The 23677-nt window shown below is 45.6% G+C and overlaps 1 protein-coding gene across 1 annotated transcript; it reads left to right on the forward strand.

Moving 5' to 3' along the window:
- Positions 1-7340: 7340 nt before the first annotated feature.
- On the forward strand, positions 7341-23586 carry bgnb (biglycan b). Its single transcript, XM_037102987.1, has 8 exons — positions 7341-7677; positions 14468-14726; positions 18896-19008; positions 19666-19879; positions 20019-20129; positions 20822-20915; positions 21897-22035; positions 22113-23586. Exons 2-8 carry the CDS (start codon positions 14474-14476, stop codon positions 22308-22310), a joined length of 1122 nt encoding a protein of 373 aa, XP_036958882.1. The 5' UTR covers positions 7341-7677; positions 14468-14473; the 3' UTR covers positions 22311-23586.
- Positions 23587-23677: the final 91 nt, after the last annotated feature.

A 23677-nucleotide genomic window follows, 5' to 3' on the forward strand; every position in this document is an offset into this window, starting at 1 on the left:
AATATCCCTACATTCTTCGGCTAGAGGGAGGCAGAAAAAGGCGTTTGCCAGGTCTATGCATGTGAACCACTGATGTGTGGGAGCCAGATTAGTCAATGTCACATATGGGTTCGGTACGGGAACTGTGGCTGTTTTCAGGGCTGCATTAATAGCTCTTAAGTCATGTGCCATGCGATACTTCCCAGTGTCTTTCTTTTCCACCGGTAGGATCGGAGTATTCCATTGGGAGTAGGAGGGTTCTAACACCCCCTTTTGTAACAACCCGTCTATTGTATCCTTTATGCCTTCCTCAGCTTGCGGCGATCTATGTGGATATTGTCTAATCCAAATAGGCTGTTCTACCTGTACTGAAAATGATATAGGTTCACAATCTACCAGACCCACATCCGTAGGTCCGTCTGCCCATAGCGAGGATGGTAGGCTATCGATCACTCTTGCCGCGTCAGTATGATCAGTACGTTCTCTCCCGTGTTGTCTAGAGATCTGACAATGCTCTAACGTGGCCGTATCGCTTGCTGTAACTGAGATTCGGTATGTTTTGATTGATGGAGAAAAACATACTTGCGGGAGAGGGGTCGCTTCCCAATCTGTCTGTTCCAATGCTCGTTTCACTATACTACCCAGTTCTTTGGCCTGATGCTGCGGATGTAATGCTAATGACACATGTGGCTCAGCCTCCTCTGACATCCTGTACCAGAGTCTTTGTTCATCGGTTAAGTTAACACCCGCCGCTACACCCTCCGGTGCAATGTAGATGTTTTCGGTAGCAATTTGCCACTGTTGACCTTCTATTTGGTCTTGAAAATAATCTTGATACCAATCTGTTTGCATTCTATCGTAAAACAGGGTGACGTGAGGGGGATCAGGGGGTGAGACCAACGGATGTAATTGGGAGATCCAGGGCTTCCACTGGAGGTAAGCCGACAGGATGCCCCCTTTCTCTGCTGCTTCTGGCTGCAGCAGACCCCAGTAAATGTCCGCATGTTGTTCATTCAGTGGTTGAATCAAATATTGTCCCGATTGCAGAGTCGTTCTCTCTGCGCAGGGCAGCCTCGTCCCGTCCGGTAGGCACACCACTAGACCATCAGGGCTGCACAAAATGGTTGCTCCCAGTCTCACTAGCAAGTCTCTTCCTAGCAAGTTCATTGGTACGGTAGGGGAGTGAACAAAAGGATGGGATACAATTTGATTCCCTATCGTCGTTTGCAGAGGTTTGGTGAACGGCAGCGTGGACTTTTCCCCAGAGAAACCCATTAACGTGATGACCTCGTTTGATAGCGAGTCTGTTGGCACAGTTTTTAGCGTAGACACGGTAGCTCCTGTGTCCACCAGAAATGGCAGAGAGCGGTTTTCCACTCTTACGGACAACACGGGTTCTGCCGTTGTGGTGTTGTCCGAGTGTCTCTGTGGGGTGTGTCAATATTGTCCAGAGCAGTCATATCCCTCTTCCCACATGGGGAATTGACTCGCTTGCGCCGTTCCGGATGCTGTTGTTGGTCCAGCTCCTCTACCCCCTCCTTTCTGAGGACCACTGGCACGGGTATTGAGGGGGCATGCTCTTGCCCAATGATTAGGGTCTCTGCATATGAAACAGCTAGGCGGCCCTCCGTATCGGCCCCCTCCCGCTCCGCCTCTGAAACCCCGTCCTCGCATCCCCGTTCTACCCCTCTGATAACCTCCCGTTCCGTAACCCTGCTGTGTCGAATGCGCCGGTGCCCATTGGGGCGTCGGGTATATGTCTGGCACCGGGGTTTGTTGCTCGGCTGCCACCATAACCTTCCCTGGCTCTGGTTTTGTTTTCTGCTTTTTATCATTAGTTTTCTGCCTGACCTCATTTAACTGTAATTTCAATAGCTGAACTTTCAGCTCTTCTACCTCTTTTTGCTCTTTCTGAGTTTTATCTTGGGCCGAAGTCAAGTGATGTATCAAGTGTTTTTCCCACACATGGGATTCGCAGCCCTGCATATCGGGGTTGCTCTTCATGGAGGCTTTGACGCTTTCTGGCACTCCCTCCAGTATCGCCTGCCTAAACCACTCTCTTTGTGACCCCTCTTTACCTGGGTGACACCCTGTGTGTCTGAGCCATAGCTCCTTACTCTCATTTACATATTCCCTCGGGTTTTGTTTGGGATCCCACCTCATTTTTGGTACCACTGCTGCGTTAGGCAGTGGAAATCTCTCTCTCATTGCTTTGCCGATTTCCGTACTGTATCGCGTGAATGGTGCGTCATCTTTTACGGTAGTTGTTTTAGCCTCGTTCTCTATGTCCTTTAGATCACTCCCTGTCATACATCTTGCCCCTACGGCCCTAAAGTCACCCATCGCTAGGCGCTGACCGGCTGTCAATGCATCCAGTTTGTTAAGCCACATGTTTCCCCCTTCGACCACCGGTGGCAGCTTATCCACCAGGGCCTGCACATCTCCTATGGAGAATGGTTTATATCTCTCCCCTTGACCAGCAACTGCGGTGAGTGGCATTTGTTTTGGGCCCATGGTTCTGTAATCGAGTCTGGGCTTTTCTCCTAGTCTCTTGGATGTTCTTCTCCTTATAATGCCTCCTATTTCGTCCGCTACCTTCAGTCCCCTGTCTATGTTCTTTATTAATCGTTCCTGCTTTTCCATTAATTCGACTTCTTCCTCTTCACCATCCTCATCATCTGTCCAAAAACCTCTTAGATCCATTTCTACCTCTGTCTCCTCATCCTGACCTTCCCATTCGCCTGTTCCCTTAAAGACTGCTCTCCCTTCGCTGCTCCGCTCTCCATTTCTTAATTCTCTCTGTCTCACTTCCATTTTTTCTCTCTCATTTCTACGTATCTCTTCACGTTCTCTGTTTGTCCACTCCGTCAGTAACTTCTCCAATTCGTGTAGTTCCCTTTTTCTCTGTGCCCTGTGTATTTCCCCTACTCGATATTCCCCCTGTCTGACCTGAGCTTGAACTTCCTCTTCCCTCTGTTGTCTGTCCACGAACGGCGTATATTCATTATTTGCGGCGGCTGTGTTGTCCGGTTTTTTCACACTTCCTGAATTGCTTGGTACTTCAGGGTAACTTCCTCTAACCGACGAATGACCCGGGTGCGGCTGAGTTTCGACACGCTCTTGTATGCTACTTGAGCTGTCCTCGGGTCCTACATCTCCATCCCTGTCTATTTGTATAGTGCCACTAGTGACATGTAACGTTGGATATATTCCTGTGGTGGCTGGAGGTGCATATGGGGGTGGACGTGTGGGTGTGTCAGGTGCATTTACCACTGGGCTTCCCTTCGTTCCACCTGTGTCTTGGTGGAGGTGCCTCACACTCTGCCATAAGACCGCCAGTTCAGACCATCCCCGTCGTTCCTCGTCCTGCAGTTCTGCCTTCTTCTTCAACCTGGATTTCTGTAACATATTTGCTTGCTTCTCCTGCTCTACCAGCTCAGCTACTTTTACCTCACACTCTTTTGCTTTTCCCACAACCATGCCCCTAACGGGCCTCGCTCTTCCATTTTCTTCCCTTTGCGTCTTATCAATCGTTCGACTTTTTCTTTTATCTCTTGTAATTTCTTCTCTTTTCCTTTCTTCTCACACACAGCTTCTACAGCCTTCAGTGTGTTTTTCAGCTGTATCTGGAGCGGTTTCCAGGATCCCACAATCGGACCCCAACCGTCATCATTTATCTCCCTGTCGAATTCTCCGTCCATAATGTAATTTTCCTTCTGAACTCTGAGGCCAGCCGGTTTGTATGGAGTTCACCCGAGCAACAAGCTTTTGAGAGGAGCAGTGCGTGCAGCAGCCAGTCAGTGTATATGGAGTACACCCGAGCAACTGACTTCGTTACTTCAACAGGCTGTTTTGTTGACACCGTTAGGTTTCCACAGCACAGACAGATTGCGTTATCACTGTTAGGTTTCCTCTGTCTGTTTTTCAGTTGAGTTTAAACACTGCTTTTGCACGACCACTTCCTTTCTGACACCTCAGAGTTTTATTCTTCCCACTCCCTCTCAGTCCTCTCTCTCAATACACAACCACATGAAGACAACACACACATTAGTTCATCACACAAAGCAACACATACACAAATCAATTGACACATCAAAACACTTAATTTTCAGATTGCAACCAATGTTTTTTTTGTCTTTTTTAGGGCTTTACATTGGAACCCAGTTCCTTTCACTTTTCCCTACCTATTGGAACCCAGTTCCGTGGAACCCAGTTCCACTGCGGACTTTTTCGCGGAGGCTAATCCTTTCGCGGGCCTTGCACCCTCTTTACTCCGTAGAGTATTCTACTTTAGGGGACTATAACCCCAGGGACTCAAACCCACTACTCCGTAGAGTATTCTACTTTAGGGGACTATAACCCCAGGGACTCAAACCAAGTACTCAAAAGAGTATTCTAATTTAGGAGGACTCGAACCTCCAGGGACTCAAACCCACTAGAATTCGGGGCTCGTCACCTCCCCGGGCCTCAAACCCAGCTTGTGTCCCAGACACTCTGATACCTCGTCAGGTTACCAGTGGGGTCCGCCACGACCAACGAGAGTCCGCTTTACCCTAAACTAATGCCCTTTTTCTCAACTTATCTTATTCTTTTCCCTTTTAGTTGATTTCTTATACACTTCAGCCAGGTCAGGACACAAATTTTAGAGTTTTCAATATGCAGAGTTTGACAAAGCAGGTTCTGCTCACCTTATCTTGTGCCGGCTTGTGTCCTGATCCCGTTTCTAGTGAAGAAATCCTCAGGTCCGAATTTTACTCTTATCTGTCCTTCACCACATCCCGGACGAGCCCCCAAAACTGTTGAGCACGGTCTACAATACCGTCTCACCCGAGTCCGTTGATGCAGCAAAGAATCAGACAGAGACACTAGTGAAAAAGAATAAGAGTTTAATTCGTAATCTGCAGATAACGGAGATCTGCTCAGTACAGCATCAATGGCAAATACCAGAACAGATCTGCTTTCGTCTAGGGGTCTTCAGGTTTTATAGGCTTGTGTCCGCCTCGCCTATCGGTTATCTGTCAACTCCTGATTAGCTGAGGGGGTGCGTGATCACAATAGGGGGTGGTTGACGGTTGCCTAATGCCTGCATGTTCAGTACGTGATTAACTCTTGTTTTCGACCGTTTGACCGGGGCAACCTGGGATTACTTCCTCGTTTTACTGGGGCCCCTCGTGCCCCACTTCCTCATATCTTGGGCTGTCTCGTCTGTCTTTGTGTCACCACCCTTCACCTCATTTATCAATTCTGTCATTGTATGTATGTGTGTTTATCTGCATGAATCAGACTGTGTCTGGCCGTGTGGGTGTATAAGCATGTGATCGTCTATATGAGTCAGCTGCGCCTGATCCACAATTAAGCTAGAGCCATAATATATGTAGCCCTATGTTCACTTATTATGTCCACAATTGTAATGTGACGTGAAACACGGGACCATCCCGTCTCTCTCAGGTTATCTATACAAGCCACTGGACGGTTTCTTGTAAGGCGCAAACAGATACTTCTATTTCAAACAATTCAAAGAAACCAAGTCTTATTCAAGCTGTTCAGTAGTAACTGTTTGTCTCTGTGCCTGGCAAACGTAGCATCATACAGGTGTTTAAAACCTCTCACCACTTGCATAACCTCTTAAAACTTGGACCGATGCAATGCCCCCCACGACCGCCAGAAGCATCGCTCGGTTCGTCCAGGTCCGTAGAAGCTTCCAGAAAACAGAAATAAGGGATGGAATGAGCGCAAAGTTGTGGACAGAAGGCTGGCGCCATCTCTGTATGCATTTCTAACATTGAGCATAAATGTGCCTCAAGTATATGCTGCTGGACTCAGGTTGGATTTTCCAAAAGATGCAACTGTTTTGACGTTCTCGAGTGCCTCGACGAGTCCGCTTACGCCTCCCAATGACAGAATCTCCCAAAAAGCATTTTTAAGTCAATGAAGGCAATTTGGTTCGAATCATCATCTATAATTATCAGCTATAATTTCACCGAAATGACAGCTATAATACACATTTCTCAATAAGGGGCCGATTGTCCAGCATAGTGTGGTGTATCGATGACATATTTTGGTAGGATAACGCATCGCCCTGCACCCCGCGATGGAAAAAGCCTGTGGGATTTTTGATCGAAGGTCATGATACTTACAGGTTTTGTCCAGGAAGATGATCTTCACAGAAGAACACCACCTTTGTGATTTCTGAAGCTTAAATGAAATCACTTAAAGTAGAAAGCCAGCGTTAAACAGAATACAGCGCAGTCACATGGTTTCAATGTAATCACCAAAGAGAGTCTTACTACACAATTACTCTACACATTTTCCATAAATTGATCACTGTACTAGTTCAAGTTCAAGACTAGTTTGTAACTGAAGTCGGCGTGTAAAGACAGACTTGTGAAGAGATGAGTCTTAGTGTTCGGTGTGTTCGTGAGGGCGTTTAATGTCCCCGACTGCCTCTATATTCTCAGTTAGACGCTTCTCAGCAGCCGCCATTTTTAAGACACATAAGCACTTCATAATCAAACGGTGGGAAATTTGGCAGTTTATTTTGTGTCACAGAACAACCATGTACCTTATTTCAGGCATTTAACTGAAAAAACTGACTTTGAAATGAGGGAGCTGGGGGCGCAGAAATGCTAACGGATCTGTGGGTTGTAGGACGTGTCGCTACACCGTTTTGTTTCCTCTAAAAATGTAAATGCTACATAAAGCTAAGTTTACCCTACAAAACCCTCCCCGACACTGAGGTGATGCTGGGTAAAAAAAAAAAGAAAAAAAAAAGCATTTTAATTCCACTGCGGGAAGACACATTTTTCTCGCTCTTGACTTTGAGCTTTTATCTGAGGGAGCGACAACATGGTTCCCCCTCCCGGCGGTGTCACCGTGGGCCTGTGTCGCAATTACACCGTCGTGAAGTCTGCCTGAGACAATACCATGTTTTACTTTGTGTGCTAAGTGGTAGTGCGAAAATTACAATGTCTTCGCTCGGCAGCGTCTTCTGAAGCAATTAATTACAGACCTCAGGCGCAAAAAAGTTCAAACACAGAGCTCCGTCTCCCTGAACCTGCTGATGACACACCACCATGATTTTTTTACCATGGGGGGGGAAGTTCCATGTACTGAAAACAATCTCATTTAGTGCTTGCACACAGGTTACAAACCAACCATGCCATGAATTTTTGCCTGATGCCACTTTATGAACTTAGGAGTGCCACTAACTTTATGTAACTTTAACACTGTGCCAGCTACTGTAGCAGCTCTGTACTCAGGCCTATCCTCCTCCTCCTCCTCCTCCTCCCTCCTCCCTCCATCCAAAAAGGGGAGAAAGGAGGCTGGCTCGCTAACTTTATGGGCTTGACCCCCCCCCACCCAGCTCTCAGTCATTTCCTCGGGTTTGGACAGGAGCGAGCACACACGGTGCCCGGACACGGTTCGCAGTGGCACACGTTGGCGGAAGGAGAGCGGACGTCAGAGGAACCCCGGGGGAAATACTGCAATAATCTCTAAATGTGATGAAAATATAAGACTAAACTTTTTTTATTTTTTTATTTTTGGTTTAAAGAAAAAAAAAAAGAAAAGAAAAAAGAAAAGAAAAAGAGTCTCCGGGATAAAATCTGACGCACAGAGAGAGAGAGAGAGAGAGAGAGAAACACCCTTCAAGCTACAGTTTTTCGGATTTGGAATTAATATCTAATATCTGTCTATAAGGTAGGGGAGATGAACTTTGGACTCATTTTACTCGTAAAAAAAAAAGAAGTAGAAGAAAGTATTATAAAGTTTGACGTCTAGAAACTCATAAACTGTCGCTTACATTGATTTGATGTCAAAATAACTGAAGTTTAAAGTGGCTGTAAAACTCTTCTGCTACATCTCGGTATGCATTTATTTATTTATTTATTTATTTATTGCACTTTGAGTCTGTTTAACTTTTTCTTGCATTGTTGTCTCGCTCGCTGCATCTGCACCTCGCAGTCACACTTATTTTTCTTGTTATTCCCTGTCACGATTATCATTAAGAGTGATATTACGTGACCTACTTAATGCGACCCGTCTCATCCTCTGGCGCGTCTGATGCTGCAGCCTCTCCACCGGCTCTCGCTCCGGTCTCACGCTAGATGGCGCACCGAGTCTCTGAACGCTGCGGGATGGACGCTGTCATTGCTGGATGGGATTAGAATCAAGCTAAAACTTTTCTTTCCGCTCGCTTTATTCTGTAATTAATGCACCTCCGTGCCCTTAATGCGGCAGGGCATGTGCAGCGGCCCTTTGAAGAGTCCCTGCAGCATCATTTAGGGAGAATAATTATAGTGAAAACGTGCCAGACGAGGCCAGCCTCCTCTGGTACGCACAGAAAAACCTCGGCTGCCCTCAAATCCAAGCCTCTGCACACACACGGTGCCCAGATTGAGAAGTGTCCAGAGAGCTGTTCCCGAGGAAGTGTTTTCGGTCGGATGATTGCTACGCCGTTCATCGCTGTGTCTGTCTGTCACATGATGTGACACAGACAAACATATAGTTCATATGGAAGGAACTTTTTTTTTCTTCTCCCCCCTCATCTGTGCGCATCTCCAGTAGTTCTCAGCTGTCAGTGTGTTTAACCGAGTCACCTTTAAAGAAAGCGTCTGTGGAGTCAGTGGTCGGACAAGCTGATGCTCCAAATCCGTCTGTTTCCTTCCTGCCAATTACCCGACCTGTGGGTCGACCGCTCTGCACCGTCTGTCTGTCCGTCCACCTGTCTGTGTCAGAGCCGTGCGAATCACAATTTGGTCTAAACTCCCCTGCGGCTTTGTGTTTCCCCCGGCAGAGTTCAGGTTTGAGGCCAAAGTCAGTGGTTAAATGTTCTTGCCGTTTTGAATAAAAGTCAGGGTTCGGCTTGAAACAGCTCTGGAAATGTTTCATTTTCCATGTTTTCACTGTCAAATCTGCTGATTGTTCCCTTTTGGTGTCTGAAAAAGCAGCCATTGTTTACAGGCTCTATTCATAGCCCACTTCTGAGCAGTGGAATACTCCACATTCCTTGATTGAGACTCATCTGCCCACAGGCACACGGACCCTCAGGTCAACTGTCTCTGATTCTGCCCTTCTCTGTTGTCCCGCAGTGCTTTTTCTCTCCGTTCCTCTCTGGCTAATCCTCGTCTCTGCAGCGTGGAGCAGCTTGCCACCACATCCAAGCTTGGCGGCAGCAGAGAAGCTGCCAAACAGTTCCTTTTTTTAGGGATAGCAGTCACCAAATTACAGCCGCTGGGGCAGTTAACTCCACCCGAAAACGCTCCTACCGGACCCGCCTAGCACTAACTTGTACTGTCTGAAAAGTACATGAAATTGGGTTGTGTGAGTTGTGTGTGTGTGTGTGTGTGTGTGTGAGCGTGTGTACCTGTCTGTCTGTGTGTGGAGGGAAGGAGACAGGGCATAACGAAATGAGGGAGGCCAGCCAAATGACCACATCATTTTGGAGGTGGACTTCAGATTTTGAGACGCAAAATGTATGGTTTACATACCTCTGGTGTGCGTACATGTGTGAGTGTGTGTGTTTGGGCCACAAGCAAACATTGGTGTGGGTTTTCCATTTGTGATTTTTTTTGAGGTGTCAGTTAATTGCAGCTTGGCTCCTGCTCAGAATACCATGATGGTTTTTTTGGTGGGGGGGAGAAAAAAAAAACCCCAAACTATTGCTCCAACAAAACGAATATCCCGGAGCGACGCCCTTCCAAGTGAGATTCATTGTCTGCAACGCAGCGCTGAGCCGTGTCAGATATTTAGTGCTCCGTCAGCACCGCGATCACTTCGAGCTGCCATGTGAAGTTAATCGACTCTGCGAGTGTTGACGTGGCGGGAGCCAGTACACCAGGGTTGCGGCGCCAGCTGGCACCTTTGGCAAGCTCCCTGCCCCACCTTAAGTCTGCTCACATGACCGCGGACACAATCGAAGGAGTGCCCCTAAATGTGGATGCGGCGTTAAGAGGTGACTGTAGTGTGAGGCTCCCCTGGACCCCCTGCTGTGAGGTCTCATGCCGGTGTCAGAGGGTTCAGCGTCTGCTTAAGAGGCAGACAGGAGCACATAAAAGCGTGTGGTGATAAAAGGAGTTTGTGTGTGATGGTATAATTTCATGATTTTATAGTCGCAGAAATTAAAAACTTTCTCTGCGTGGGAAAAGGTGGAAACAAGTCGTATGAGCCAAGAGAAAAAAAAACGAAAAAAAAAACCCCCACGGAGCTCGAGTGCACGGGTGGGTGGGAGGTATCACTGCGGTCACGAGAGACCAAACACTCCGAGAAGATGATTATTCTTGGCACCACGGCGAGCATATAGCTTAACTATATGTTTGTTTAGGTTGACGAGGGCGAAAAGGCCGCCTTGTGGGAACTCGACATCAGAGTAATTGCGGTGGATGTGATGGCTGACATGTGCCCGCCACTTGATGGATTGTGCGTATAGGAAATGTAAAGCTAATCTCAGACACCGAGTGTGGGAAACTCAAACAGCTGATGCGCTCGCAAAGGGGTGGATCGCTCAGCAGATGGTGCTTTTCGGGGACAACTCAGCGTTTTGTTATTGGCAGACATTAATCCACCCCTGAACCCTGCCGCATGTCTTCTTGCTGTATTGCTCTTTTCTCCCTCCTTAAGCCTGTTTTCACCTTTTAAATCCCGTAGTAAACCACTGGAATTCACATCTTGGTAAAAGCGTCTGTCTGCTGGTGCCTGTTGTAACAGATTCAACCACTTTTAGTTATGCCTGTGTGTGTGTGTGTGTGTGTGTGTGTGTACAGAGAGAGAGATACACACACTAGGCATGAGCTGACACACCTTCCACACAGACGGGGAATTTTCTCCTCTTTCCTCTCTTCTTTGTTCTTGATCGAAGGAAAGACAACGCTGCTGTGGAAAAGAAAAGATGGAAGCTAGACTGCATGGCCAAAAGTATGCAGACACCTGAGCATTAAAGTCAAATGTAATTGCTGAGCGTCTCATTTCAACAGCCGTGGACGTCGGTCTGCTGCCAGAGCAGCTGCAACTCTTTTGGGGAAAGAATATTGCAAGACTTTTTATTTTATTTTATTTTTTTTTAAACTGGCTGTGGGGATTTGTTCCCATTTTCAGGAACGTTAATGGGGTCAGACACTGCTGCTGTGTGATGATTCCTGAATCGCAGCTGACGTCAGGCGCTTCAGTATTATGATATCTGTCTGTTTGAACTAAGAGATAAACTAGCTCCAAAAAAAAGAATGCATTTCTCCACGGGTGTCCACATACTTCCAGCCACACAGTGCAGCTGCAGACTCTCATGCATCCTTCTCGCCTCCACCGCCGGTACACAACGCCTACTCCTTCTGTTTTTCTTTCTTTCTTTCTTTCTTTCTTTCTTTCTTTCTTTCTTTCTTTCTTTCTTTCTTTCTTTCTGTCTGCCCCTCCTCTCACACCCCGCAGCGTCTCAGAGACAAACACAGTGCTCAAGACGAGAATAGCCGCCCATCCATCCATCCATTAAACCGCTCTTGGCCTTTTGGATGGGAGGGAGAGGCCGAGGCAATGACAATTAAAATTGAAGCCTTGGGTTTTGTTTTCCTTTCAGACCGGATGTTTGACGGCTCACGGCATAACTGCAGGGAGAGGAGAGGGATTCATATGTGCACATGCACACACACACACACACACACACACACACACACACACACACACACACCCAGGCCCAGATAAAAGTGGTTATTACAGCCAGAAAGGCTGCGTGATTGTGGGATGTAGTTTAGTCTTAACGTCATGTTGTGTTTATAGTGGACTTACACGTCATGATGATAGACTGTTCTTGTTCCGGTCTCCCCCTTTTTTTTTTTCCCTTCTCGTCTATCATCCCCAACGCCTCTGCCTGCAAATCTCCATCCACTACCACGTCCCTACAAATCACTGGTTGGACGGGTGAAAAATGGCTCCACGGATGAGAGCATGGGTGCCTTATTTTTAGATTTACGGTACGTATACCGTCGCTCTTATATGTTCCATAACGTCGCGAGGCACAAGTGCAGAAACTGCAGGCGTCTGAGCGTGTCATCTGTGCTCGTCCCGGCTCTTTTGAGCGTTGCGTGTCACTGTGTGATGCTGACTATACGTGCCCTCGCTGTGTCCTTTTGGCTGCATTCTTCTGGCCAAGCCAAGGCCAGTGGTGTGTTTTTTCTTTCGCTGCAAAATGGTATAATTTGGCAGCTATTTTTATTGCACAGAGCAGACTACAGGGGCCAGTTATTCATGCTTCCAGACCAGGTCCATATCAAGCACAGGCTCTTTGTTTCACTGATTTTAATCTGGTGAAATAATGCGTTTATTCTCTTGAATTTAGCTGAAACACCCCACGATTGCAGCCGATTGCATAAGCTCAAACTGAAACCGCATAGAAATGGATTTCTAATGAACAGTCCCCGAAGATCTAGCTCGCCTTTGAGGTTATGAGCAGTCAGCAAGCGTCGAATTGACATGTTGTAAAATCATCAACCCACACGCCGTGATGTGTGTACCCTGACAACATTCTTCTTCGCGGGGTGTTTTTGTTGCGGCTCTACTTTTATAATTCAAAAGATCAGTATCAGCTTCATCAGAGAGCGTTTTCTTTTTTTTTTTCACGAAGTGTGGAATCCCCCCAACATTAAAAAAAGCCCTCGGAACCAAACTCAAAAGCTTTTATCCATTGCAGCCTCCCTTTTTAAGCCCTTCAAAAAAAAAACAAAAAAAAAAGTGAACAGTCAGTGCTGCTAAAAGTAGTCCAGGACATTAGGTCAAACAGGCAGGCCAACCATCAAGCAAGTGTTTAAATGGTTTCGCATTAAGAAGAATGGGATTGAGACAAAATACTGTTTTCAGGCTCGGGGATGTTGAAAGTTCTGACACGTTTGTACAAGCGCTGCCAAGGACTCTGTCCAACGTTTCACTCAAAGAAATTTCAGTGGAAATGCCCTCATTTGCTTTTTCATTCCTCTCCACTGCTGTTATTCCTCCCTCTCCCAGCCTCTCCTCCTTCATTTCATCCATCACTTGCGTCCCAATAATGCTGACAAGCAAATTTTGCATCCTGCCTCCAAAGAAAATTAGATCATGTTGCGACAGGATCCCTCAAACTTCCCTGGAAAGTCAACTTGCATGCTAACCACTGGCATCGAGACTTCGCAGCCGTAGGATTACGGAGCCGGGGATCAGAGGAGGAATTAACACGACGGGGTTAGAGATTATCGGGTTTTAGGTCGCCCAAGGGTGCAGTGAAGGACTGGGCTTCACTTCACAGGATAAGCTTCAGGTTAGAGGTCATGGCTTCCTTGTCTAAGGATCAATTGGCCTGGTAATAATTTGTTTTTCTAAGAATTAGATCTTAGGTTGAGCGGAAGGGGCCGGCTGCTGAAGCGTTAGTTAGGTCAGTGCAGACGGGATATAAAGGAAACAAACAAACACACATGTGCTCGCATGTCTGGTGACCTCAATTTGCAGCGTGTGTGTGTGTGTGTGTTTGCAGCCATGACATCATGGAGTCTGTGTTTCATGACACGATGCTCACACACATGTCCATGCACACGGTCACACTTGCACACCCAGTTTCCCCCTCGAAATGAATGGCGGCTTTGTCTGACCGCCCGGCTGCGGGAATAAAGTTTTCCATTGCTGAGGTGATGTCCTGCAGACTGCATCTGATTGGCCGGTGTGAGGAGACTTGCCCTCCTAGGAACGGACTCGGTGTGCAGGAAGCAGACAGTGGCACTTCGTCAGTGTGGTTTAAGTGACTTTCCTTCCCAGAGTCAACTTCCTGGCAAGTTTCCCCCGGGGGGAACGAGGGCATTTCTCCTCACCAGCCTGCAGCTCCTGGTCTGGCCTGTGAGGTGTGGTGTAAACACTGGGCCTTTGTAATTAAGGACAAGCAGACCATTTCATCATAATTCAGTGTCCACTTACCTCTGACCATCACCTGTAGCTATTAATTTAATGCCCTTGTGCACATGGTTGGATTAACCTGTGCAAAGGTTTGTTATTGGGCTCCTGGTGACGGCCCCTTCACAGGCACACCCACCGTCGCCCACAAGTTGCTGGTGCATTCAGCAGACTATACATGGCAGCATCGTTATTTGCCCCTGAAACCAAACAGTACTTCTGTGCTGGATTAAGATGGTGCCAGGGTTTTTTTTGTGTGTGTGTGTGTGCAACCGTCAGTTTGTGGATATTTGGAATAAACGCAGCTTGATTTAGGAATGTGTGCCACGTAAGCACAATACGACAATGCAGCTCTTTTTTGTATTCATAGTAACTATAATGACAAAAGTACAATTGATTAAATCACAAGTATCAGCTGATATACAGTGGGTGTGGGCACTGGTGGATCGCTTGCCCCCCCCCCCCAAAAAAATGCAGTAAAATGTCCCTCTTGGATGCTTGACCATGCTCGACTGCCTGCAGAGAGTTTACATTGATGTACAATAAACAACTGACTCTGCTGTGCTTCCTCTCTGTGTTTCCTCGTGTCTCTCAGTTAAAGATGCTGCCACATTGCTCCGTCCTGCTGCTGCTGTGCGTGGTCCGGCTGCTCTCCCCCTCCTCGGCCCTGCCCTTCGAGCAGAGAGGCTTCTGGGATTTCGCCATGGACAGCATGGACAGCATGGACAGCATGATGACGATGATGAGGGACGAGGAAGAAGGCTCGGCCGTAGAGGAGATCCTCCCCCCTGACATACCCATGTGCCCCTTCGGCTGCCACTGTCAGCTCCGGGTCGTCCAGTGCTCTGACCTCGGTCAGTGAGAGTGTGTGAAACAACAGAGATGCATGTCTGGGACGCTTGGTCATCATTTCGAAGTGTGTGTGTGTGTGTGTGTGTGAGCAAGACCACCTCCAGCCTTGCATGACTATCCCAGCTTCAGAGACTAAAGCCCCCCCTTTGGTGTATTATATAAGGGAGGAATTTCTTCCTTGGAGATAATGCTTGTGTATTTTGACAAGGAAAGGCATGTCTTTGAGGGATTTTGTGTTCCAGACTTTGTGTGTAGATACAGAGTGGGAGAGGAAGAGAGAGATGGTGTGAGCAGAAAAAGGAGAAAAAGACTGGGACAAGAGGAGGGAGAGAAAACAAGACAGAGAAAGACCGTAGTTGACATAAAAACAGGGCAAAAACTTTGATGGGAGGAGATGGAAAGTTTACAATTTCCCTTACTGTCTTTAAGGAGCTCTTTCATGTTGTTTTTCGGGATGTAGACGGGAATTTAAAAGGAAACAAAGCAGGAGGAGGGGAGGATGGAAGGTTGGTTTTAAGGGGGTTTTAAAGACGGAGGAGAGGGTTAAAAGGAAAGGATGATAAAAGACATAAAAGTTGTGTGTATGTGTACACTTGAAGAGGTTTTGTAATTCATAATATTCACAGTTATGAGTTCCATGAGAAAAATACACACATAGACAAAAGGATACACAAATATTTAGCCAATTCTCAATCTTAAAATATAACTTCCATGATGCTTTTACAGTCTGACTCAATTTTAGTCGTGTTTCCATATAAGCACACGCTACAATTTCCCAGCTGTGGATATAATAAGTGCACACTGTTCTTCCTGTGTCTATTCTTACAGGAAGGCTGCATGCATTCGTATTTGTGGATATAAAGATTCCTCACTTTATACCGGCTATATAACTCTAATAGGGTGTCTGTCTTTAGACATAATGGTTTTGCCGAATCATCATTTTACAAGCTCTATGTATTTACTGTCCCCAGTCTCTCTCTCTCTGCAGCGAGTAAATGTGGAAGCGTATAATTTCCGAGATGTCAAGTGCTTATTTAGAGCAGATGTATTTTGGCGATGGCGTCTGTCTCCTCTCAGTGTGCATCCCGGCATGATGTCGGGTATTTGTGTTCAGGGGCGCTGGGGTTTAGGAGGGTGCTAGTTTTGTCAGTTTGCGGTAAGGCCTTTGAGATTTGTGGCAGATGCGGGTGATGCGCTGTGGTTTGGAGGTTTTAGAGGGTTAAGAGATTCAGTTAATCAGGGTGCTGGCAAACGTTTTGTTTTTTTTTTTCTTCCAAGGTCTGTTTATTGTGTCTGACACAGGCGCACGAATTTGAAGGTTTCCGTGAGCTGCAGGTGTTGACTGGAAGGTGGATATTTCCTGCCACACGAATCCGCCTGGAAACATTCTGCACTTGTCGAGTCATATTTCTCTCGCGGCAGCTGTAATAGCTTTATTATATTTGAGAGGAGTAAATCACAGAGGCTGAGTTTGGTTTACAACTTAATCTCGATCTTTCATCCGCTACTTTAATGAATTTATCTGCGCTCCCTGGAGGCAAAAGGCTCGTTCTCTCGGATGAGGCTACGCCATGAAGTTCCTCTCCTCTCTCAGCGCTGTGAGGACGTGGTCTGAGCAGAATGTCAGAGGGAGCTGCTCAGGGTTTGATCCTGTGTGGTGACACAAGGAGGGTGTGGCGCAGTACAACCAAAGCCATATATCTAAACTTAACTCTAGATGGACAGCTCTGGGTAGAGTCCTGTGGGTCAGATGTGGTCGGTGGCAAACTGGATCCCAGTGGGACAGCTGGCGCTCCCTCACCAGCGAGTCTGGTTGCATCATGGTCGTGGTCCAGATGAGGTCGGGCCTGGTTGGGATTCGCTTACAGCGGGCTGTCTGCGCCGCCGACCACATCTGATACACCCGTCCACGTGGCTCTGTGATGTGGTCGTGTTAATGAGCACTGGTTGGCGTGTTTGTGCGTGTGCTGAGTCATTTTTCCAGAGACATCCCTTTGTGGAATCATGCAGGTGTACTTCCTAATGCTGACCAGTTGATGCAACCAGTGGTGGAAACTAACTTGGTACAGTATTCGTAGTTTATTTGAGTATTTCCATTTTCTGAAATGTTAAAGGTATAGTTAATTAACATTAGTTGATAGTTATTTTGCTGGTCACAAGCAATGCGATGATCTATTAAATGAGCCAAATGTAAAAAATTTGTTTGGCAGCATTTTAAGCTGAATCACATCGATCAATGCAATGTGAAGAAATAACTGCTTGGATGTAATGACATGCTCCAGAAATATCTACAGCATGCTGACCAGCTAGCCCTGGCCCATCATGGTCCTATTACTACTGGACACGGCCTTGCTCAGTTTCACGTGAGGCTGAAAACTTCTGGATAGCTTCGGTAATTGTGCGGCCCACAAGAGCGTACACACGACTGACTTCCACTGAACCGACCGATGTTGCTGGCCCGAACGGCTCATATTATGGTAGTGAAACGAGTCAGTTCTCGAGACACTTAAAAAAATGGATCCACCATTTTACAGATGCCTCTTTCGCAATATTAGCTTATGGGGAAAAGTCTTCTCAGGATGCAGTGCACCACGTGACAATGTCATTACGCCATTTGGCCACTAAGAAAACTGGCGCTCCTCCTGTGGGCCTGGTCACGGTCTAACACTCCCTTGCTGCTCCCAGTCCGAACTGCTAACTGCACGGCTGAATGAGCTAACGACCTAATGGCATCTACTAGGAGCACAGGTTACTCTTATGATTTGCTTTTCTATATAAAGCAATTAATTTTTTTATATGCAGGGAAAAAAACTATTAACTAAAGTGTCTTTAAATATAAATTTACCATTTATTAATGATGTTTTTTTTTAAAAAAGTCACCTAAATGTTACCTAGTTTTTCCACCACTGCATGTAATTTTACAACATCCGTTACCAGTTACTTTCCAGATTAAATTTAATTCTGCAAGATGTAATCAATAGATAAATTACAATATTATTATATCAATGGCCAGTGCAATCTGACATATAATAGATTTTTTTTTTTAAATTGGCATTTGTGTATACTGAGTACTTTTACTTTTTTATTCTTATGATTAAAATACTTTTACTTGAGTAAAAGTGTATTTCTACACTGTGGTATTAACAAAGTCAGGAGCAAACTCCTGCACACTGTTCCGCTTCACTTGCAATTAAGTTTAATTGCAGGTTCTTTCATAGCCATCAAACAACCTGATGAAGGTCTGAGTACCGTAACGTTGTCATTAAACTTAATTGCAAGTGAAGTGAACAGTGTGCAGGACTTTTTCCTGATTTTGTCGGCCCCTTGGTCTTCTCCTACCCACCTGTTGAACCACAGGTGTGCAAAGGCTGTAATCCTTATCTTCCTACACTGTATCGAACATTTTAATTAAGAATACGATCTGATCTCTTCTTCCACCACTTGTTGCACCCTATTCTTGCCCTATTTAATGTGTTGCTTGGTCATCAACACTCATCAACAGCTTTAGGTGAACCTGTCACTGATGGTGTTAGCGTAGCGTGTGTGTCATGAAGACGCTGAAATTAAGACAAGTGCGTGCCTGCATGGCATGACAGCTGCACCGCTTACACGTTAACACACACAGCTTGTGTACTTTCTCACGTTGTACGTGTCAGGGCTGTGCCCTCACTTTTATTTGATGTGTGATTTTTTGATTTAAGTCACATCCTTTGTGACTTCTGTCAAATGGAAAGCAGATGGAAAACATCTGCTGTCCCCATCTGGTGTGAGGGGAACACGCGTTTGTGTGTGTGAAAGAGAGAGAGAGAGAGCGTGTATGTAAGTGTGTGTGTGTGTGTCGTTGTCAATGACAAACCAGTAATGTTATGACGTCTCTGCGTGACCTCCATGATTGTGTCTGTGTCCACCTCTCATTAAAATAATAGTCGAGGTGGCCCAAAGTGCTTATTTGCGATTGTGTGGGTGTGATTGAGTGAATTTTTAGGCCTGAAGGAGGTTTTAAATCACACAGTGACTATTTATTTTCCAAGGTCTATGTCTGACTAAGACATCCTAAGAGCTTGCCCATTGAAAACAAACTGGTTTTTAGGGTGTTGGTTCAAAGTCATCCATGGAAGCATTTAATGGAGTGTGATTCCCCCCGCTGTGTTTTTACTGGTCTTGTCCTCAGGTCTGAGCGAGGTGCCAAAGAATATTCCTCGGGACACCAAGTTCCTGGACCTGCAGAACAACCGCATCACTGAGCTCAAAGAGAACGACTTCGCCGGCCTCACTAACTTATACGTAAGAGACGCACGCCGTCGGCCCACACTCATAATGTCCCTCTCAGCATTAGATCAGCACCTCTCAAGGATGTGTAATCGACTCCGCTCGGCTTCCTGTTGGCTTCAGTGGTGTGAAATGTCGCTATGACCCTCCGTCTCCTCTGAGATTTAAGGGTTCATTTCCTTTCTTTTTTCACCCTCCGCCGCTCTTTGCTCTGAGAGCTTTAATTGTATTAAATTTGGAGCCCGAGGCCAAATGGGAGTATCCGAGCCCACATCCTTGCCTGTCTGAGCAGAAAGGCTTTGCTCACTCCTGACCTGCTTTCAAGAGTGCCGACCAAGAGCAATATTAAGTCTGGCAGTGTAGAAAACTCCAGACATGACATTACACAATAACATCTCTATTAAGGTCTGTTTACCTCAGCCTACATCTGTCTCCATTTCCCAGCCAGCGCAGGTGGAGCGACAGTCTGTTGGATGATGGACTGCTGTTCACACATTCAGCAGAGACAGAGGATGCAAACACAGACTCTTGCGCACCCTGTGAATTAATTGAGCCTTCCTTCTTTTTATTTTCCATCTGTCTGGGTGATGTTTTCACACAAATCAAATAAAGTGGCTGTTGAATCTTGCCTCTCCATTATTACCTTTTTTCTCTCTTTTTTTTTTTTGACAGGGTCTGTCTCTAAGGAATAACCTTATTTCCAAAGTCCACCCCAGGGCTTTCGTGCCTCTGAAGCACATGCAGAAGCTCTACTTCTCCAAGAATCTGCTGACCACCATCCCCAAGAACCTGCCAGCTTCCCTGGTTGAGATGAGGATCCACGAGAACCGCATCAAGAAGGTGGCAGCTGGAGCCTTCTCAGGACTGAGCAACATGAACTGCATAGGTCAGAGATTTCTGATGACTTTAACAAATTCAGGCTATATTCGGAGGTTCCCGCCACTGTCTGACATTGGCAGTGGACACTGAAGATTAAAGAGACCGTGTTTTTATTTCACGCCACAAATATTCTCTTCATCTCGCAGAAATGGGCGCAAACCCCATCCATAACAGCGGGTTTGAGCCCGGGGCCTTCAAGGGACTGAAACTGAATTACCTGCGTATATCGGAGGCCAAACTGACCGGGGTGCCAAAAGGTAACAGCTCATCTGTGAGACTCACATGTTTAAACATTCACACAGACATAACACAGTTTGAGGCTATCTTTAAGGCAATAGTTCAGCATTTTGGGAAATACACTTATTAGATTAGCTTCGAAGAGACTGATATTACTGTGACGTCTGAACGCTTAATATGAAGCCAGCAGCTAAAAAGCTTTCCACAAATGTTAGAAATGAGAGGAAACAGGTGGCCTGGCTCTGTCCAAAGGGGGAAAAAAAACACAGATCAGAATCTCTGAAATACATTCACGTTATATCTCATTTGTTTAATCCTTACTATGGTGTCTTTGCTGGTTGCCTGGCAACTACATACTGACCGCATGGCTCCAGGAGGTCACCACCCCCGGCAGGGAAACAATCTGCCACCCGACTGCTTACATAACTACAAATTCTCATTTTTACACAAAAAGATAAAATGTGTTCATTCTTGTGTTCCGGAAGGGGGGTTTGTTTAAACCTTTGGACAGAACTTGGCTAGCTGTGTCAGTTGCCGGTTGGAGCTTCATTTAACTGACAGTCACAAGAGTAGTATCAATGGTGCATGTCACAAAATGTAAAACTACTCCTTTAAGATCCTCTGTCGTGAAAAATGTCAGTATGGCACGAAAGAACAAAATCAAACCTCACAGTAAAGTAAAGCCTTACAAGTTTGGTGTCTTGTCTTTCAGATCTCCCAGAGAGTCTCCATGAGCTTCACCTGGACCACAACGAGATCCAGGCTGTGGAACTGGAGGACCTGAGCCGCTACAAAAACCTGTACAGGTATCTGTCGCCCTTCAGCATCACACTCATTCTTCCAATCATAACCGATTCTCTCCTCTCTGTGAGATTTGCTTGCATACCTGTTTGCTTGAGAGATGCATGCTCAGCTGGCAGTGCCCCTCAGGGGTAATAATATGAACTACATTGACATGCCGCTAAAAAGTGGCTGGGTAACTGGTTTTAGCCAGTTTATGCTTATGAGGGATTTCCCACTCAAGTCGAAATAGCTGTTTCTCTCCCTCATCTCTCACATGGTGAAAACAGTTACCTAAAAGGGACATTTCAGCCCCAAAATCAAAAATACTATCATATCGGTGTGAGTGGTTGAGTTTTGGAGGTATTTTATGTAGAGATTTCTGCCTTCCCTGTAATATAAAATACAGCTAGATTTGCCAAAATATACATTTGCAAAACAAAAGCCTCTTTCCTGAAATCATGGGCCTGTTACACAAGATAACCAACAGACCTATTTGTGAACAGTTTCATGTAACTGTTTTCTTTCCTTATCGCTGAACAATGCCTGCATGGGGGTGCAAACATTAATCATTTTCTCAGCTTTAACATTAGCAGATGCACGTATTTGTCATCAAAACAAGGTCTGTGGATTATCTTGGGTGCCATCTATTTCCATTGTATTTCAAGAGAATGTCACTATCTCTAAACTCAGCAACTATATTTTAGGTTGAACTATCCCTTTCAGCTGGTTCCTCTAGCAGGCCTTCTCTAGCACAGGTTTTCTCTTCTACTTTTTTCTGATATTACACGTCTGAAATGTAATGTGTTTTTTTTCCTGGTAACAGGAGTATACGGGTGATGTGGCCCTTATTCTCACCTGGCTCACCTCCCTCTAGTACTGATATTTATCAGGGAATTTGCAGCTACTCATGCTCATACTCATCAAACAGTTAAGCTAAATGTACCTTGCAGTGGCCTAATTTTGTCCCGATTTCACATTTCTGCCTCTCGTCTCACTTTTTCCAGGCTGGGCCTTGGCTATAACCATATCCGTAACATAGAGAATGGCAGCCTGTCCTACCTCCCCAGACTGAGAGAGCTGCATCTGGAGAACAACCGCCTCACTCGCGTCCCCAGAGGCCTCCCAGATATGAAATACCTCCAGGTGAGTCTCACATCTCACTGATTTTGTTTCACATGATGCTCGAGTCAACCCTCTACGTCACCTTCTCTGCTTTCTAGGTGGTGTACCTTCATTCCAACAACATCGACCAGGTGGCCGTGGATGACTTCTGCCCTCGCGGATTCGGGATGAAGAGGGCCTTCTATAACGGCATCAGCCTGTTTGCTAACCCTGTCAACTACTGGGAGGTGCAGCCCGCCACGTTCCGCTGCGTCAGCGACCGGCTGGCCATTCAGTTTGGCAACTACAAGAAGTAAAGATGCTGAGAGGCGGAGACAGAGAGGGGGAGGGGATGGAGGCGGAGCAGATAATTTAAATAATGAAAGAAACCTGAGAAACAGATGGAGGGGGAGTTCATATCTGAGATGATTATTATTATAATTACTATTGTTATTGTTGTTGTCTGAGAGATGAGAACTAGCAATTTTTTTGAAAGAGAAGTGGAAAAATCCAAACACATAACTTGAAGGGAGTGGAGAGCAAAGTTTTTTCTGCATTTTTTGAATTTGAGGTTTTGAAGGTTTTTGCCATCAGAAAAGGATGAAACGGAGGAGACCCTCTGAGAAGAATGTTTTTCCCCTACAGTCTAAATCGATGAAAAAAAATGAAAACTTGTGAAGCGTTTCATTCCATGTTTTGTACACAATAGTGCTTATTGTGATAGAAGTCATTTTTCTTTTTATTAACATTTTTTTAAGATTCCGAGTTAAAAAAAAAAATAGAAAAGCAATGCATTATAGGTTTTTAAAAAAAAAAGAAAAAATTCATGAAAGGTGCTCTGTGTGACTTGTGTGCTGATTTGGGAAGAATATATATCACATCGTCCTGTTTCACTGATGCAAAGCCATTCGGCCCTCGCGTCTGTGATTAAACTGTACTGTATTCATAAACAAGTAGTCACAGATTTGGGGCTATTTTTGGAACCATTTACAGTCACAGAACAACTGCACAAAGGGTAGAAACTTTAATTCAACTTAACCAATTTCAAAACATTCTTGTACATATCACGGCAATAAGTGCATCTTTAAAAAAATTCCCTCCGCCAGTGCTAAACATTTTTGTCTAATCGATCTGAGGTAACTGAACCACGAGCCTGCCTGCGTAAGGAGTCTATTCTGTGCCTTTACTAATATTATGCTGTCTGTATGATACTTTAATACAGTATTCCTTGAGGGGACACTGTAGTGGGGGTTCACCCCAGTTAGAGAGAAACACACATCCGCTTTGCTTTGAGACAATGAAGGCAGTGTGTTTGCATAGTGCTACAAACAATAGTAGTGTTAATGCATTGTTTTGCACAGTTTTTTTTTTCTGTTATGCTTTATCTGCTTCAGGGTTGTGTTTAGGTTGGTAGACCTACGTGGAACCGCTCTGGCCATAAGTATTTCTGTCTCTGTTCTGTTTCCTGTTCTGTAATCTGACGAGCTATACTGCTGCATGTGAATAAAGACATTTTTAGCCTGCTGCATAAAGCCAGAGAACAACTGAGGCCCCTGGGTTGGATGCTGTGTGAATAATAAAGGAGAAATATCACTTTTTGTGTAGAGAAAGTTTGAGTCCAAACTTTATAATGTGCAATGCGCAATACGAACACACACAGCAAGATGGAATGACGGGAACTAAG

Source organism: Acanthopagrus latus, chromosome 7 (assembly GCF_904848185.1).
Source record: "Acanthopagrus latus isolate v.2019 chromosome 7, fAcaLat1.1, whole genome shotgun sequence".
Classification (NCBI taxonomy): domain Eukaryota; kingdom Metazoa; phylum Chordata; class Actinopteri; order Spariformes; family Sparidae; genus Acanthopagrus; species Acanthopagrus latus.